Source organism: Eptatretus burgeri, chromosome 5, assembly GCF_056783735.1.
Source record: "Eptatretus burgeri isolate ZD-2024b chromosome 5, Ebu_testis_v1, whole genome shotgun sequence".
NCBI lineage: Eukaryota > Metazoa > Chordata > Myxini > Myxiniformes > Myxinidae > Eptatretus > Eptatretus burgeri.
Genome location: NC_140965.1, coordinates 79,348,244 through 79,366,535, shown reverse-complemented (window position 1 = coordinate 79,366,535; position 18,292 = coordinate 79,348,244). Strand labels below are relative to the sequence as shown.

General features: G+C 43.8%; 1 protein-coding gene across 1 annotated transcript; it reads left to right on the top strand.

The window, feature by feature from the left end:
* Window positions 1-46: 46 nt before the first annotated feature.
* TMEM254 (transmembrane protein 254) lies at window positions 47-16,690 on the top strand. Its single transcript, XM_085882582.1, has 4 exons — window positions 47-281; window positions 12,163-12,251; window positions 12,400-12,459; window positions 14,800-16,690. Exons 1-4 carry the CDS (start codon window positions 186-188, stop codon window positions 14,915-14,917), a joined length of 363 nt encoding a protein of 120 aa, XP_085738708.1. The 5' UTR covers window positions 47-185; the 3' UTR covers window positions 14,918-16,690.
* Window positions 16,691-18,292: the final 1,602 nt, after the last annotated feature.

The window sequence follows — 18,292 nt, the reverse complement described above, 5'->3', positions numbered from 1 at the left end:
ACAACAACAACAACAACAACAACAACAACAACAACAACAACAACAACAACAACAATCGTGTAAGCTTTGGAAACGTCGACGTTTTCGATAATACCCGAAGCTATTACTTTCGATTGGATCACTTCGAGGTGTTTGTAACACTCTGACCCTCCTGCCTTACTTTCTGTGTTTCATTTGATAACACGATGGCGTCGAACACTTGCAAAGGGAGTTCTGAGCATTTCGAGCGGACCAGTCTTCCATGGATCTTGTTGGTCGTTTTTTCATTCGGCTTCCTCACGGTACAGTATTGTTATATTATGTAACCCCTTAAATTTACATCAAAACCGGAAGTTAAACCGAGCAAGCTGTGGTTGACGAAAATACGAGTACTATTATTGGAGTGTTCATTGAACACATTAATTACCCTGTGCAGTGTTTAACTATACACTGTACTGTACTGTACTGTACCTCAATTTAAATAAAATAATGATTTTAAAGGTCACTGAGAATAATAACTGAAGTTTAGCGATATGGAAGCAGTCACTTATTTAACATCACCCTTATACACCGCCCTATAGAACATGTCCAAGTACTGCTAAATGCAAGGGTTTTGGGAGTGACAAGGAGGTGTTTTGTGTTCTACAGTGTTTAAATATACTAGTACGTGCCCGTACGTGCAAAAAAAAAACAAACGAAGAATTGTGACGTTAATCGTGACGTCATAGCACCATGTCCTGCCATTGGTTTGGTAAACAAATGGCCATAACTTGGGAACCACTTGTCCGATTAATATCAAACCTTTAAAAGGCACATACTCAGGGCCCCAGCAATATACCTGGCAAGTTTCAATTAGATCGGACCTGTGGTTGTCGAGAAACAGCGGTCACAGACACACACACACACACACACACACACACACACACACACACACACACACACACACACACACACATTGCTGGAATTATAGATAGACCAGTACGTGCCATACGTGCGTGCCCATACGTGCGTGGCCGTAACACACAGACACACACGTTGCTGGAATTATAGATAGACCAGTACGTGCCATACGTGCGTGCCCATACGTGCGTGGCCGTAACACACAGACACACACATTGCTGGAATTATAGATAGACCAGTACATGCCCGTACGTGCGTTCGATCACATGCATGGCCGTGACACACAGACATACACACACATTGCTGGAATTATAGATAGACCAGTACGTGCCCGTATGTGCGTGGCCGTACGTGCAAAAAAAACAAACTTTAAAACCGCTTGCCAGAAACAACCACACAGGCCGTTCCTTTGCTCTCGCGTGCCCATACGTGCATACCCATACGTGCGTGGCCATACGTGCGTGACCGTACGTGAAACCCCCCCCCCCCAAAAAAAAATAAAACCAATGCCACCCACAGGGTGACCCATATCTTGCCAAAATGTGACCACGTGTGACTTCTTTAAGGTCACACTGAGATGAATAGAGCTGCTATCCATCAGGAGCGACTCCTTGAGGAATATCTGCCTACGAGAGATTTCGATGAGAATCGTTCTACAGAGTAACCATGAAAAATATGCGGTTGCCTCATAACATCACCAAATGACGTCATAATGTCTCAAGCTTGACATATCCAGAAAGCACTCATCGAGGTGTTCAATTTGAGGTACTACACGATATGGTTCCTAAAACTTGAAAATTTGACCTTGGGGTCAAATGTTTGACCTCAGACGCTAACCATGAAGGTCAAGGCCAATCGCCACCAAAAATTAATCAGCTGAGCGCCAGACCATGAAGTTTGAAGACGATCTGATCAAAATTACTCAAAAAATAAGGGTTTCGTCGACTCCCCTGATTTGCGACAAAGTGACCTTGAAATTTTTATGAGCTGAAAGGGACCTCTATAGGCCTCTGATATGCGAAGTTACAAAAATTTCCAATGAAAACTGTGTTCTGCAGAGTGATCGATACGTGATTATCAAACCTTGAAAAGGCACATCCTCAGGTCCCCAGCAATATAGCTGGCAAGTTTCAATTGGATCGGACCAGTGGTTGTCGAGAAACAGCGGTCACAGACACAGACACACACACACACATTGCTGAAATTATAGATAGATAATTCAATTTAAATAAAATAAAGATTGCAAAAGTTGTATAAATAAAAAAATTAATAAATTCAGGAAGTTGATGCAGTGGCTAGTTCGTGACATTATGTCTTCGTGCCTGTTCTTTGTGTCCTTTATGACGTCCTTATAAGTTTCTTGTTTGGAATTATTTAAAAAAAAAATTCACTGCCAGGTAGGCAGAGCTGGAAAAAAAAATCAAACACGTGTCTGAAGGAAGCGGTGCAGGTTTGGCATTCCTTCTTGTGATGCTAGGCAGCTAGAGCCCCCCCTTGTGTCAATTCAGCGTCTTCACCGCTTAAAAAAACCATGATGGACGGACGGCTTAAAAATTATCTCACCCCTCTGCACATGTGCGATTGGGATGAATTCAGAGACAAAGTATTGTTAAACGCCAAGTTTGTTTTTCAGAGACAAGGTGTGAGCGTGGCTCACAAAGTCAATGTGCAGGGGTGGGGGCAGGGGGTGAAACGGAAAGGACTAGATCAGTGTTTCTCAAGGTGGGGCGTGGCAATATATTGGTGGGGCATGAAGATTCAGAATTAATGAATTAATATATTGTTACGAATTTACGCCCGCCCGGCGTGCGAGTGACCACGTTAACTAATAACGGCCGCTCGCCCACCGAACGGACAATTCAGTCGTGACTTTCTGGAACAACGCCGGAAACCAGTCACGGGTGGGTTTTTAATCCCACCACGGCCCAGTCCGTATTCTACCCGCGCGAAATAGGGTCAATCGCCGAATATCGATATACCTAAGTACCCGCGCGGGTAACCTACCGAGGGACCGTACCTCGATGAAGGCCTGCTTGGACACGAACCGCTTAAGCGGTCCATTCCGTTCTGGGATAACCGAGCGGGTATTATCGCCAGACCTCGCCGGACCCGATTCTATTTAACTGTTATTTAAAAACCAACTAATATTCTGCAATACAAGATGGCATTTCAATGGGGGGGAAATGATGTGACGAACGGGTAACATTCACACAAGCACATTTATTATTTCTACATACATATACCAGAAAGCAATGAAAAACATTTATACAGTCAACAAAAGCAAAACACGCATGCAGTTGTTTTATGAAGACTGCGAGACGGGGACAAAGACACGGGCAAGGCGAAGCACGACAACCGTCTATGAGCAATTATATACAGTCACTTAACAGGTTTTTACTTACAAGACACGGCGCCACAACATGCATTCGAAAGCAAAACTCCAGGAAAAAAAGACCACCCCATAGACAGGGGAGTCAGACTGGGCCTGTGGGCCTTTATATTATAACGTGGAGCTGTGTAGACCGCAGAGGCTCCGCAAGGCCACGCTGGTTACCTTCCTCACTGGGCGACCCACGACGCTCCTTCCCCATGGCAGCAAGCGTAACCGCGGTCCGGCTCAGGCCTGGTGGTACGGGCCCCGGCCGGCAACGCCTGAGAGGAACGAACGGGCCTTCACTCTTTTTGAGTTGATGCTCTCTTTAAGAGCCCGTCCGTCCCTCGCGCTGCTCGGACTGTCCCGAAGCCCAATCACCTCGGACCACCTGGAACGTAGTTCTAGGGAGCTTATGGGATAGTGCGTCGTCCGTCCGTCAATCAGTCCATCCGTCCATCCATACACAAACATTTTCTACTTCTTCTATAAAAGTACACATACGATTTTGATGAAACTTCACCACAACCTTCATCTCCAGGTATGTACCAAAGTTTGTTCACGGCATTAAAAATTTTTTGCCCGAAGGGTTCTACGGAGGGTTGTCCTCTAAAAGTGGTATTTGCTTTATTCTCAAAAACTACACACACAATTCTGATGAAACTTGACCACAACCTTCATCACCTGTGATGAACCAAAGTTTGTTCATGGCATTAAATAAATTGAGCCTGAAGGGGGTCTACGGAGGGTTGTCCCCTCAAAGAGGCGTTTGCTTTCTTCTCAAAAACTACACGTGTAATTCTGATGAAATTTGACCACAACCTTCATCAGCCGTGATGTACCAAAGTTTGTTCACGACATTAAAAAAAATCCATGGGGGTGTTGCCCCCACAAAACGCAGTATGTATTTGTTTTCTTTAACGAAACCACACGCACGATTTCAATGAAACTTGACCACAACCATCATCACCCGTGATGGCCCAAAGTTTGTTCACGCTATTTAGAATATCGGGGTCATCCCGAAAAATAGGTATTTGCTATAATATTGGTTCATTGGTTTGGACATTTTTCTGATTCCATCCCACGTTGACTTACTCCCCAGTATCATTATTCTACCAGGTGAGCACCCAGAGGTATCGCCCCAATGTTTTGGTTTCCATTGGCAGGAACAATCGTCTGGGTTGCAGACACACTTTTGCTCTTTGCAGATTATGTGGTTTTACTGTGTGAGATATAACACGTAGCTGATGCTCACCATTACAGCCAGAGGGTGCTAACGGCATTTCAATGACGACTGTGGTCCTCATTGGTTAGATATTTATAGTGTGCCGTCCTGATGAGGACAATGCCGTTGATGTCATGGGGACTCACTGCTAAGGAGGGGTCCAATTGTATGACCATGCATTCTGGCCCTTTGGGGTTAGGATGTGTGTTTCATTGATCATGTGTATGCCAAAGGGACAGTGTTGTTGGACTGTGTATTTTGTCCATGGGGTCAAGGTGTGTATCACAAGCTGTTTAAATGTTTCGATTTTTTTTAACGTTTTGTTAATGCAAAAAAGGCACCTTCATAATGAGGGTAAATAAGCCCCAAATCCAGATAAGTTTGATGTTTCACCAATGATGACCTTAAATCTCTGTCTTTTGAAATGATTGTCAGGCTGAAGCCTCCGGGTTGGAGACAACGTTTGGTCTGCACATGTATGAGACTCACGTCCATTAGAGATCGGGTGGTATCACTTCGTCATGCTCCACACATTTTGGCATATATATTGTTGTGGACCCAGCATCGGGGCGAGAAGACCTCGAGTGGGGGAAATCTACCTCGGGTTCCCACAAGACTCTCTGGAATCGCAGGCTATCGCACACGGATAACTCCATGATGCGGCAGGTCGCTAATCGACTGTGAACGCCAATAACTCATGTGACTTAGGGTCCTCCGTCTAATGGAAACCGATTACCTAAAATGGTCACGTGATCTAATTACCGGGGGACACGCCCTCAGTACGCTTTGTTCAAACCGGATCACCTTACCGGATCAGATGCAGCCGAGCGTAACTGCCAAGGACATACCGGCTAGAAAAACAGATCGTTGGGGGATAACGTACCGGCTAAGCTAGGATACAAACCATGCTGGACCAATGAAGGAAAAGACGAAAACGAGCTGGGAACTCAGGTGAGGAAAGGTATGTGGCACAGTGAATGGGGTTTATTATTATATACAGCAGGGAAAGCAAGGAATTTGTGGGTTTGACAAAAGGCAAGCAATTTACAAAAGCAGACACAGACCATACTTTTCCCATTATATCTTCTACAATCTTAACTTATGCTACGACAGGCGCCATCACGTACACACACACACACACACACACACACACACACACACACACACACACACACACACACACACACACACACACACACACACACACCTGATGAAGATTAGTTAACCAGAAGGAAGGAGAGCAGATGAGGACTAACGGCTTCTCAATACCTGGTGCGGTCGGTCGACCACGCAACCCAGTATGTTTTTGGGGGCGCTCCGCTTGAATGATCCCACCTTAAGAGTTGACGTGCTATCTCCAGCTGAATCACTTTGCCGGGGCTCGTGGAAATGTGTGCTCTGCACTGGACCAGAAGAACGTCTGTCACACACCAACCCCGAGTGCAGATGCAGCGACAGGCAGACAATGAGGTGCAGTGAAGAGAGGGCGGAGCAGAGAGGTGAAGGAGGGGGCGAGGCAAACAGGCGAGAAAGTGCAGGGAGAGAGAGGGTGGACGGCTTCGCGATCTGCCTTTTATAAGCCCTGGGCGAAGGATGGGGCGACGACCCGAAGAGACGCACCGTCATCCGAATCGTGCCCTCCCATTGGGTCCCGGCCCCGTCCTGCCAGGCTCCTGGGCAGAAAGCGGCCTTATTCACACATCCGCAGGACACGGCACAGAGCCTTGCACCGAACTCCTGGGCTGTGTTCTGGCGACTGGACGAGGGTCGTGTCGGTTCCGCATGCCCGTTCGAGGCACCCCGGATGAACTGCGGTTGGTGCTGTTAACGTGCTTGGCCCGTCCCCACGCCACGCGGTCAGAGTGGCCTGGGCCGCACAGCACGCCCGTTTTGTGACGAATTGCATTGATGCGGAGGTGCATGGAGGTGTGGGGTGATGTTTCCCATGTTCTGGGAGATGTGGGTGGTCGAGGTGGTGAGCTTTTGGTGAGCGACGGTTGAGCAAGTTGGGACGCCGTTGTAAATTGGCATGCAGATTCAAATGAGAGGGTGTGCTATGTGCATCCTGTACAGTGTTGGTGGTGAGTCTCTCATATGGTGGCTGCGTGGGTGCGGTGCCTGCTTCGATTTGCATCATGGTTAAAAGGAAAGGGTTGGATGGAAATCAGAATTGAAAAGAAGATAGAGATATAATTACAAGACCCACGCAATGCACTTCGTCCCGTTAACCCATTACACATGAGGGGAAGGTCTGACTGCATGAAGACTAACGAAATAACTGCCTGGGGATCACTGCATGTTGGGTGCCATTGCCTTCGAGACATGCGCTTTTGCCCCACAGGTGAGCTTGTATAAAGAATCCCACAGTTGCTAAGAGTGAGTGGAGAAGAGAGGAATATTAGTCAATGAGTTCAGAACCATCAGACGGCGAGGAAGCTGGGAGGGCCACTAGAGTGACTTGAGCTCACCAGCACCGACCGTATTCTGCACGAATGTGTATGCATCTCTGCAAAGACTTGCCCGCACCTGCAATAGATCCAACAGGCATGGCAAGTGGTGCATCGATCACATGATGCCATTTCAGACCGCATCTCCCACCCAACATTATACCCTGTTATGCACCCTCGCTTGAAATTAATTTATTAATTTGTGAATTGTACCATCTCTACCGATCCTCCGTTTGTCACCAGGCTTGAGGCAACGACTTTAGTCTTCAAATAAGATCCATGTTGTATGTGCCTTGTCAGGCTTTGTTCAGGATTTATGCCCCAGCTGTTGGAATGTAGTCGTATTGTGTAGTTTTATTTATTGCTGCACTGCGTTTTGATTCATGTGTTTTTATTATTAAAATCCTACTTGTAAACCGTTAGAGCAGACGCGTCTCCTTTCACTAATATTAGACTATTTGGAACAATAGGAAACCGTGGGAAGGCCCTCACTCCGTTTTTAAATGGACCAATCACTGCTCGGTTATTTGGAAGCAAGCCCCATGTGTACTGGGTTTCAGTCACTACAAAGCTTTGTTGAGGATGGTTTCGGAAAACCCTTGCACGCGTGATTATATACCACAACCCTTCCTCCCTACTACCTCCACCCCATGACAAGATTATACAGATTGTTTTTGCTTGGTTTTTTTCTGAGAGAGCTGCAACTTGAATTTTAAAATTTTATTTTATGTATTATTCGCCCTGCAGTATTGAAATGTGAATGCATCATTTTAAAATTAATATATTGTAAAGGGTTCTTAACTTGGTGTTGGCCTCGCGGTACAAGTGGCTAAATTTGGACCTTCGGTTCCTGAGTTTGAGCCCCTGTCAACCGTTGAATTAACACCAGGTGGGGTTGACTCAGCCTGTCAACCTTCCGCGGTTGGTGAAATGAGTACCAGTGTACTGGGATGATAACCATTCGGGGTAACCTGCGTTGGAGTGGCGACCTGTCCAGGACTGTACTCCTTGCCAATGAAACTGCCTCGACAGCCCAATGCGCCTTTACGGCACAAAAGGAATGGTATTATTATTATTATTATTATTATTATTATTATTATTATTATGAAAGGGCTCTTTAAGTGCAATGCTATTTTCATTTGATACTTAACCAATAGCATTGTCTGTGTTTTGCTTTTACGTATTGTAGTGAAACTGGCTTACCAAATGCAGTACTAGTACTTTGATAAGAGAGTCTAAAGGTCAGGTACTGTGGCTATGTTGATGCACGTCTTAACTCCAAAAGAATGTGTTTTCAACAAACACCATGCTGCCAGTGAATGTTAGCACTGTTTGTTGGTCAGTCACTTATCCTTCATTTGAATGATGCCAATATGTTTTTATTACTTCCGCCACCGAAGGTGAAGGAGGTTATGTTTTTCACCCCTTTGTTAATTGCCGGAATCCTTCGGATTTCGACAATTATGTTGGTCGGTTGTGTGTGTCATTCTGTGTGTGTCTGTCTGTCTGTTTGTTTGTGTGTTTGTTCACCCTGTAGCAGCCACACCGTTTCAGCGATCATTTCCAAACTGGGTGCAGACGTCGGCCATGGTCCAACTTAGACACTTGTCGTTTTTGCTGAATTGGGGTCGAAGGTCAAGGTCACCAAAAAACCGAAATTCTTATTTTCGCAATAACGTCCGCTAAAATGGTCGTATCGACTTCAAACCAAATTCAAATTGTGCATCTTCCAATTCTGCATCCAACCATATGTCTCATTGGGGTGTCACACAAACACCCTCCTTGGCGGTCGGGGGTCGAATGTCAGGGGGGTCGGGTCAAAAATTTCAAATTGCAATAAAAACGCCATTTCAAGTCCGATTGACTTCCAACTTATGATCATGACCAAACTCAGTGCTATAACTCATTAAAGAGAAGGTCGCGGGTCACCAAACATGTTCTGAAAATTTATCAATATGATGAAATGTGCATTAAATAGTTTGATACAAACTATTGTGGTTGCCCAACTATTGGAAATATTAATGAAATTTAACTCCGAAGTTGTTATTTCTTGAGGTTGTTGAAAAAAACAGCCACGTGCCATATATGGATGTTGACGTCACGTTCTCCAAAACAAAGCAGACGCTCACTCGCTCATTGAAGAAGTGTCCAGTTCAGCGGGCCGTTCTTTCACTTTTTTGAGCTTGCAACTGTCTATTTTATCCTTTTTTATTTTGAATTATTGTAGAACAAAGTTATTTGGATATTTGTACATCATGCCTCGTACGTGTGTCGTCATGTTTTGCGAAAATGGCTGGAAAACGGGTAATCGCTCCCACCGATTCCCGAAGGAATCAAACATTCGCCGGCAGTGGATAAGATTTGTCCAAACAAAACGGGCGAATTTCCCCCCAAAGAAAACGGGTAAAGAGGACCCTTTGGATAGACTCGTCATTTGTGGTGACCATTTCACAGCCGAGGATTACGAAGGCATAAATACATCTGATCACCACTCTGTCAATACGAGTTGTTGGTTGACAAGTTCTCCAGATACTGCTCTGTCACAGAATCAATTGTTGAGTTTAAGTGAGAAAAACCTTGAAATGTATTCTTAAAGAGTACATGGAAAAACACATAAATAAACTTTCTGAAAAACACAAGCATGAAAAAATTTCTCAACAAATCAACTTATTGTTGATTAAATTACTTTTTTAACTGCATCAGCAAGTTGGGCTATTTCATTTCAATTGTAAAAATTGATCAATTTTCCACTTTTTTTTCTAAATTTGGTAGAATATTTCCCAATGAGGCGAAACATGTTTTGGTGTTTATATGCCACAACAGTCTCTTGAAAGTTGGGGTTTGTTCTAACTGTTCGCTTTCGCTGGGATCAAGCGCAGCTGTCAGAAAGACTTCAACGCCAAGGCTACGGTGTATAATATATTTGGGTCCATTATTGATTCATTCTATTTCTGACTCTTGAGTGACTAGAGGGTTAAAAATTATTATATCAAGTTATTATATACAGTTAGATTATTATATACAGACGAATCAAACGTTACGTTATTTTATGCATCGAACAAGAAAATGAAAATATACAAACCAATCTGTCTGGTGGAGTCTGTCAGTGTGAACTGCCGGACAGTCAGTCCTGCCACTTGTACATGAAATAGGCCGTTTTCTGGCACTTGCAAGTGGCTCAAATTTATATGGCTCAGGGTCAGAAACTCCATAGTATAAATTCCCATCATCCTCCGACTCGTCCTCATCAATATCGGAATGAAAACACTCAATTTTGGTGAAGATCCGGATCTGATAATTTTTTATGTGGAGTATGTGCTTTCCCGAGTGCCCTTCTAGTTTCTGAAGAGTTGGATTCTCTAATGTTAAATAATGAGGAGTTTGCATGTGTATTGCGTCATTTGAAGACATTGTTACTTTAAATCAATCACCAGAGGTGGACAAATACGTGTAGCACATGCATTATGAAGCTGGGGTCACAGCATCATGGGGCAAGTACTCAGATGGGAATTGCAAAAGCAACATCCTAACAAAGCCTGTGTTGTTAGTAAAGACTTGATTATCAGCCTAACTTTGCCGGAAGCTGTTTTGCTTTTATTTTTACCTTCTTGGGAGGTCATGAGAAAAATTGCACGTGATTTGTGTTTTAGAAAGGTCACTAGTAGTAGGAAATACTGTTGTGAATCTGGAAGCCTTGAGCACTCAACATACAGGTCCTATAGAACAGTTATATCGGTAAGTATGTGTCTTTAGTTAGCGTCCCCGTCCTGTGTCTAATGGGTGAATAAATGTAAATGCGCTGTGAGTTACTTTGATAGTCAGGGTTTTCTTTCATTTTTACACCCCTCATAACTATGACAATGCCAGCATCACCTTCACCTCACTCTGGCCGACACCATTGCCTACGTGTGTGTCAGCACGTACGTGGGCGGAACCCACGCAGAATAAAGTTCCCCTGGCTGTTTGGTGGGCGGAGTTCAAGGAGGAGCCTCGCGACGGTGAGGAAGGCGGTCCGCTTGACGTCACCACGCACCCGGGCCAATCGACGGACTTGCCGCTCGTTTTGGCCAGTGACAGGGCGACGAGTGATTGTGCGTGCCAAAACCGTCCAGTGAGGGAGAGCGGGGAGGGCGGAGGCGCCCCCCCCCCCCCGAGACAGGGTGATTAAGGGTGCGGCGCGTTCGGACAGCGAGAGCTCGAGATTGAGAGATCTACCGACCCACTTGTCTGGGAAAACATCAGAACCATTTCACATTCAAAGCATAGTGGCAGGTAACCAAGTCCTGCTGGTACAAAGCGATAGGTGGAAGATTTATTAGTTGTAGTTCAGGAACCAAATGTGGTCATTGTGGTGGTTGACTTTCGCAAAGATGCAGAAGTTCCCCCATCAGAAAATGTCAACTTGTCAGGAAACCAGGAGAATTGTGGATTTAACAACATTAATAAATAGAAGGGCACTCGGTAGAGCGCATACCTCCGCCACGTAATGCCTGATCCATGAGAACATATCAGGCCCCAATACATTTTTGAAATACCATGCTATATATCGTTTTTGGCTCTATCTATCAATGGTGAAGAATCACTTTAAAAGTTAAAACAATGCTACTCCTGAAGTTTACCGAATTTGTACTGTGCTCTATTGTAACACTTCCTCCAAGGATCATCCTTGACATTATCAGTTGAGATGCTTGTGGACAGTGTCATGGCGGGTGGCTCAGAAGATGGATATGAACCCTTTCACGAAACAATACAGTACTATTCCTTTTTTTAATCTGTACGGCATTTGAATTTGCTTCGAACACTTCCTTTTATTCCATTCAGCTCAGTTGAAAGCAGACTTGACAAAGCATTCGTCATGCTACAGTATACGACCCCATGCGTAATTTCTGCTGATGGTGTTTCATCAACCAACCGTCACAGAATAGTTATCTCCATTCATTCCGTTTGTCATGGGAATGTTGTTCTTTTGTCCCTTCCGTCCTATCAAATGCCATTCCATCCCATCACCCCTCCTTGACATGTATATCTGCTAGTCCTCAATAATGGAAAAAGGAAATGTGACGGAAGCTCTCGCTTCTTTGTCACCTGCTGAGAATTCTTGGGCATCTAGACAGAAATGACTATCAGTGCTCTGCATAAACATAATGGTGTGAAAGCATTTACATGATTTCATTGTTTCTGTGTGGCACCACACAATGAACTATAAAAGACTGCTTGTATGTTTTCGGGTGTTTGCGCAGGTTGCTGTCTTCACTCCCGACCTGATTCGATCATATGGAACATTTTTCAACTATTTGGTGGACAACCATGCTGGAAGCCTACTCGTGATGTACGTTGTGCCATTTTTGACTTCCTTGAAGCCAAACAGCTTTTCTTCATCAGTACTTGTATCACGTATCCTCGTGTACTATTTGTGGAACGGCTATGTTCACCGAATGATTATCTTCTGTTGTCGTTACCCTTGGTCATATTTGCAGATATATCTTCGGCTGGGTGATTCATGTTGCAGAGGCACTCTACAGCATCAGCTTGTGCAGGTATTCAGAATACATGTGGTAGGATGCAGAAAGACCTCTCTGCGTGTTGCATGACCTCGACAGAAACTCCTCATAATACAACCTGTTTGATGAGGATACTGTAACGGAGTAGCCGTCATTAACTAAGACTGATTTCTACATGCTCGTCGTGATATTTTCCTAACCAGGAACCATAGTATTCACCACACTGCAATTATATCACTGCCTATACTTTATTGTCCTTCTGCAGGTGTGACACTTTTTTTTTAAATTACACGACAACCAATCACAGTGTACGATATCAACACATGACTAAATAATGGAGCACTTCATATTTACACATGAGATGTGGTTCCATCACATATTATTTGCATTTTATACCCAGCTTTTCCTCTTCCCTTAATTACAGTGTTTCTAATACTATTTATATATAGAAAGCTCTGCACAGTGGAGCTTGTACCGAGATTGCATAATACAATACAGATGCAAGTAGATATCAGTGTACTTATTGCAGAATTACAAGAATGTGATTAGAAAATTGACAAAACATACTTTATATGTGATTTTTTTTTTTTAACCTCACGTCACGTGTTCAGATAGGAGTACAAAACAAGAAAATGGAAAATTGCAGAAAGTGGCAATTTATTTGCTTTTCAAAAGTATTGATCTCAGTTGGTATTTATGTTTCCCTCAAATATATTGTGACGGTTGTCATCCGTGGATAACTTCAGATGGCACGACAAGTCTTTAAGGATCATGATCGCCTTTCATACCATTGACCCCGACCTGGCTCCCAGGTCCAAAGCCAGGTTATCATTACGAATGGGTATCGTGCCGGCAGTAACGTGAAGGAACTAACCTGTTCGGCCGAGCGGGACAGCGTCATGTACTGCGTTCTCATCTACAGCCCAACTGTGCGTGACCGATAGATCATCAGCTGTCTTATGCCACCATCAGGACGAACATGAAAAGTCAGGACATGAATGTGTTTTGTGCATGTAATCAAATCTGGCACGTATTTACAAAGCAATGCACAAACACAGATTTACAACGCAAAAACACATTCACCTTATCCTCGACATGTACATACCCACCCTCAAATTCCAAAGCAATCACTTATTACTTTACAATATGGCCAGCCTCATCTATCCGAGAAAGATTAGAGAGATGGGGTATGTGTGTCAGAACCCCTCTGCACTTTTTGCGGCGGCTCTGCGGAGCTGATGGAATCTCCCTGGTGTGAACACTGCCGGGACTCCCCACAAGTCACGGTCCTCATGTGCACCACACTGATCCGGGTCAGCGTGCTTCTAGTGCAACACAGCAACTCTGCACGTCAACTCCAACCACTGCACATCAGACGAGGAACAGCAAACTAGGACATCCGCTCCAAGCCCCACACGTTAGACGAGTTACAGTGATTCCCAATGAATAGCCAAAAGAGCAAAAGACGAGACTCCTTAGCCCAGGACCTAAAAGCTGAGGGCCACCAGGTTAAGCTCAAGACCAAGCTAAGCTGAGGACCACTCTAAGCTGGGGACCAGTCTCTTTCTCTGACGAATGTTCGTATATCCCTCATTTTTATTGCCATCCATGAGCGTGGGCTCTGTCTCCATTAACTGGCACCTTTGAGTACTCTACTTTGGTCATCTCCCATGATTAGTTTTTTTTGCGTCGGCTCAGGCTAACCTCCTTGGTGGATTGGTCCAGCTGTGACGGGGCGTGTACCACTTTTGATCCGGCTTCGTCCCGTCACGGCTTGGTCACTTCTGAACTGGTTTAATATTGGTCGAGAGGGTTCCAGGAACAGACGTGATTCCAGGAGCAGCAAACTAACCCTCTTCAGGAGGCTTAAGGAAGTGGGAGGGAAAGTGACAACGCCAGAGCATGCGCTGAAAGGACGTTCTCTGTGCCCAAGAGCACGAAGAATAGAGAGAGAAAGATAATTATAGAGAGAAGGATAGAGAAGAAAGAAGTTACAGTATATAGATTGAGGAATGAGGTCATGCACACAAGTGCGCGAACATGTGAGTCTGGAATGAGCACATGGGTCTGTCGAATACAATCACAACGCATATTTATTCACATGTAACAGAGTACACTTAACTAAACAGATACTATGAAATAACTATCACTATGCTGAAGATTTATTATTTTACCCTCTACAAGCCAAAAACCACAACAATATCAAGTTATTTAACATAGCTGGATAATTTGGTGTTGGTGGCCGAAATGTGAGTGGTGTGTAAAATGTTTAAGTCATTGCAAATTTTGATTGTTTTCTTAGGTAGTAGTAGTAGTAGTATTCTAACTCACTGCCTTCTGTTTTTTTTTTCTGCCCTTTTCTTTTAACCCTGGCAGACACAAGGCAATAACAGGAATGGCAATGGCAAAGTGGGGCATCCAAACATTATTGTTTGGATACGCATCATTAAGGTTACTCATTGCTTATCAGCCAGAGAGAGTGAAACGGACGTGATACCTGTCATGTCGATAGCTGCCTAAATTTCAAATAGTCTCGAATCATCTGCTGATTTTTGTGCTACTTTTGAATCTATTTTATCATCTCAAGATTCTGAAGATTTATTTGAAACGCGATCTACATCACCCTTTTCACCGAAATCATCTTTCTGATAACTCCAATGCAGTATTTTTCTTTCCTTTGATTATGTTTGTACCATGTCCCGATGCTGTGTGGACTTTGCTTCCCCGCTGACGGACCTCTGGTAGCTTGTACCTGTTGCTGCTTTTGAGCCCGGGGAGTAACTGATGAAATCTATCTATCCGGGTTCTTCCCAACATCTTTGATCTTTGTTCTTTTCACACCACTTTTTACTTTTCATATTCCTCTTCAATCATTCCAATTCTTGCTTTTTCTTTGATTTTTATCTGTCCTTTACTCATAATTTCTTTTTCTTTATCTATCTGTCTTGGGAGAAGTGAATTCTAACAAAAACTTTTTTGGATAAGGCTCCCTTGACTGCACCTGGATGGGTTTGAGGGTGGAAGAATAGCGGCTGAAGCCCGAATCCTATCCCGGTACCTCCTGATGACTATCTTTGGTGTTTACTTTTTCGGGTTCCTTTTTGATGACCCCAATGTAGGATTTTGTCGTTCATTTTGATTATCACCCGTGCTGGGCAGCGTTGATCCTCACTATGGATGGGAGGTTATTACTGATGTCAGAGGTCTGTTCTGAAGATCTGTTTCAAGAGGCCCAAAAAAGGAAGAGATTTCTAGTCTCGATGTGGTGAGAAAGGCTTTCAAGAAATTTCAAAGAGATGCAACTTTGAGATTATACAGGGTGGCCTGAAACTCGCTTTACCCATGCTACATTTCTCTGCCCTCTCCCACTGAGGTGGTGCAAGGACAATGATGGAGTGCCAACAGATACAATGACTGATTAATTATTGGAGGTACTGCACAATAAAACTTGCATATCCTCTTCCTTCGTATGCAGCACAAGGTTGTGGGTAGCATCATTGCCTGAGGGCGCAGCTGTGCTGCTGATTAAATGCCCCCATTACCAGTACACCGGGACTAATTCCGCTGACCAAAGAAGGATGAATGGCTGAGTCAACCCCACCTAATGTTCATTCAACCCCACCTAAGGCTGACGGCTAATACATCGTCCTAAGATCCCTAATCGCTAAGCCAACACGAGGCTTAAACCTGTATATTAAAAGAATAAAAAAACTAATGCTTTACTGGGAGGAGTAAAGTGACTTTCAGGCCACTCTGCATAGTTTCATTTAAGGTATGGTCATAGGAGAAGATCAAAAAACATAACCTCCACCTTCCGTGGCAGAGGTAATATGCCGAGAATATTATTATTTGCAATTGAAGAAGAGGTTTAGAATGGAATTTTGTTGTTCATTGATGTGTCTTTGTCTCTGTCTCTGTCTCTTGCATTTGATGTATTTATGAAGGAAATGGTGATAATAAAGAGGGGGTAAAATCAGATCCTCAATTGAAATCATGAACTTCAAGTGTACAAAGCTATTTTTCAATGTGTTTTGTTGATAACAAATGTGTGACCTTGTTTTGAATATTATTTTGTGACCATAAATTTTATGAAAGCCTCTCTGATATTTTTGATGGTAATAAACTTTGATGTCGCAAATCTTCTGCCATGCACAGTGGCAGATACAGCACTGCACGATATGTTGTAACAGAAAGTGCGTTAGATTCCAGCCAAAAGGGGAACTCTGTAGATCTTGTAACTTCAATAAAATTTCCACCACCTCATAAAGCTGAGTTTGTTGAACCTGATTTGCCACGTTTTACTTTTGTCTTGTCCATTTGCTATTTTGTCTTGTCTCGGTGTTACTTTTGTATCCCATGCAATATTTCATGTTAATTTGTTTGTTGGTTTTGCTTTTCGTTTTGTTTCGTATTGTACGAGGCCTATCGTTGGACTGAAAGTCTGAAAATTATTTGTCTCCGTGTTCCTCGTTTTGTTTTCTTCTTCCTGGGTATGTTGCTTTGACCTCCTCAACATTATCCTATTACTTTCCTCGTTTAAAAGAGAATCAAAACAAGCAAAACACACTTTACTTTTCACTCCAGAACGATTCTCATTTCCACTTGAAATTCCTTCTGCTTCTGGTTCTACATTTTCGCCCACCCCAGTTTTTTCAATTTCTCCAAACTGAATCTCCATGAAATATAAACACTCCTTACTCCTTTAAAGTATTTCTCCTCACACCTTACTCAGCTTGATGCAGTGGAAACCAAGGCATTCAAGATTATTGGAATCTCCTATGATGAAGCCTATCTATAGGTCTATCACTCCACCATCACAGACAGGTCGGTGGTCCCAGTCTTCTACCACCTCTGCTCTTTCTGTGCTTTGTCAACCCCCCTTCCCCCTCCCCCCAGTCTCATGCAGTTCACAATCAACCCCATTTTGGTTAAACTACCTAAATCCAGGATCTCTGCTGATATTCACTTATCTGTTCTCCCTTTTTTCCCACCTGTGAAGTCAACTTCCACATTCTCTTTAATCTCATTCTTACCTCCAGGTCTTCAAGACAGCTGTTCACCACCATCTCAGATCATCTCCCTTCCAAACCCATTATGTTTTTCTCCCCTCATTAGTCCCCTCCTCCAAATTTCCAGTTTTCCCTCCTGAGAGTTTGCGTCTGTATCCATCTGGTCCACCTCATGCATCCTCTCCTTCCCCTCATTCCTCCCCACACCCATTGTTTGTTCAAGTTTGCTTCGATCTTGGCCCCTTCAACGCTGCTGTTGTGTCCCCTCCCCCCTCTCTCAACTGTTCTTTTTGTCCTGTCGTGTCCTGATCTAATTATCGGTCTTCCAAGAGCTTTTACTATGTAGTTGGTGCGTACAGCGTACAATGGAACAGGTATACTCAAAATTACCCTGGATAAACAGCAGCAGCCATTGGCTGATGTACATGATATCATCATCATCATCGCCGGAGGTGACCATGAGAAACCTTTCACAGTGCTAATTGATAGAATGCTGGAGATTCAGTGAAATAGAGCTTTACCATGTACCAAATGGAAATACACTTTCCCGGAATTGCTCATCAGAGATTATCTGGAGCAATGCTGGATTAACCATTAGGCAGACAAGGCATGTGCCTTAGGGCCAGCCAAAAATTCGGGCCACAAAAATTTAGGCAACTTTTTTTCAAAGATGTGAAGCGTTCTACCATGCATCAACAGCGTCTTGGTGCATTGGCCCTTTTGTGCATTGAAAGTGATTTGCTCCGAGAACTGGACTTTATTTCCGTAATTGAAGAGTTTGCAGTTGTAAAAGTGCGTAAGGTTGCAATCTAAGGTCTAGTAAACTGTAAAGCAAAGTGCCAAATCTGTATGTGTTTTGT

Coding starts and splice junctions, on each gene's coding strand:
- TMEM254 (XM_085882582.1), top strand. CDS start 186: ATGGCGTCGAACACTTGCAAAGGGAGTTCTGAGCATTTCGAGCGGACC. Junction 282..12,162: donor TTTCATTCGGCTTCCTCACG/GTACAGTATTGT, acceptor GTGTTTGCGCAG/GTTGCTGTCTTCACTCCCGA. Junction 12,460..14,799: donor TACAGCATCAGCTTGTGCAG/GTATTCAGAATA, acceptor TAACCCTGGCAG/ACACAAGGCAATAACAGGAA.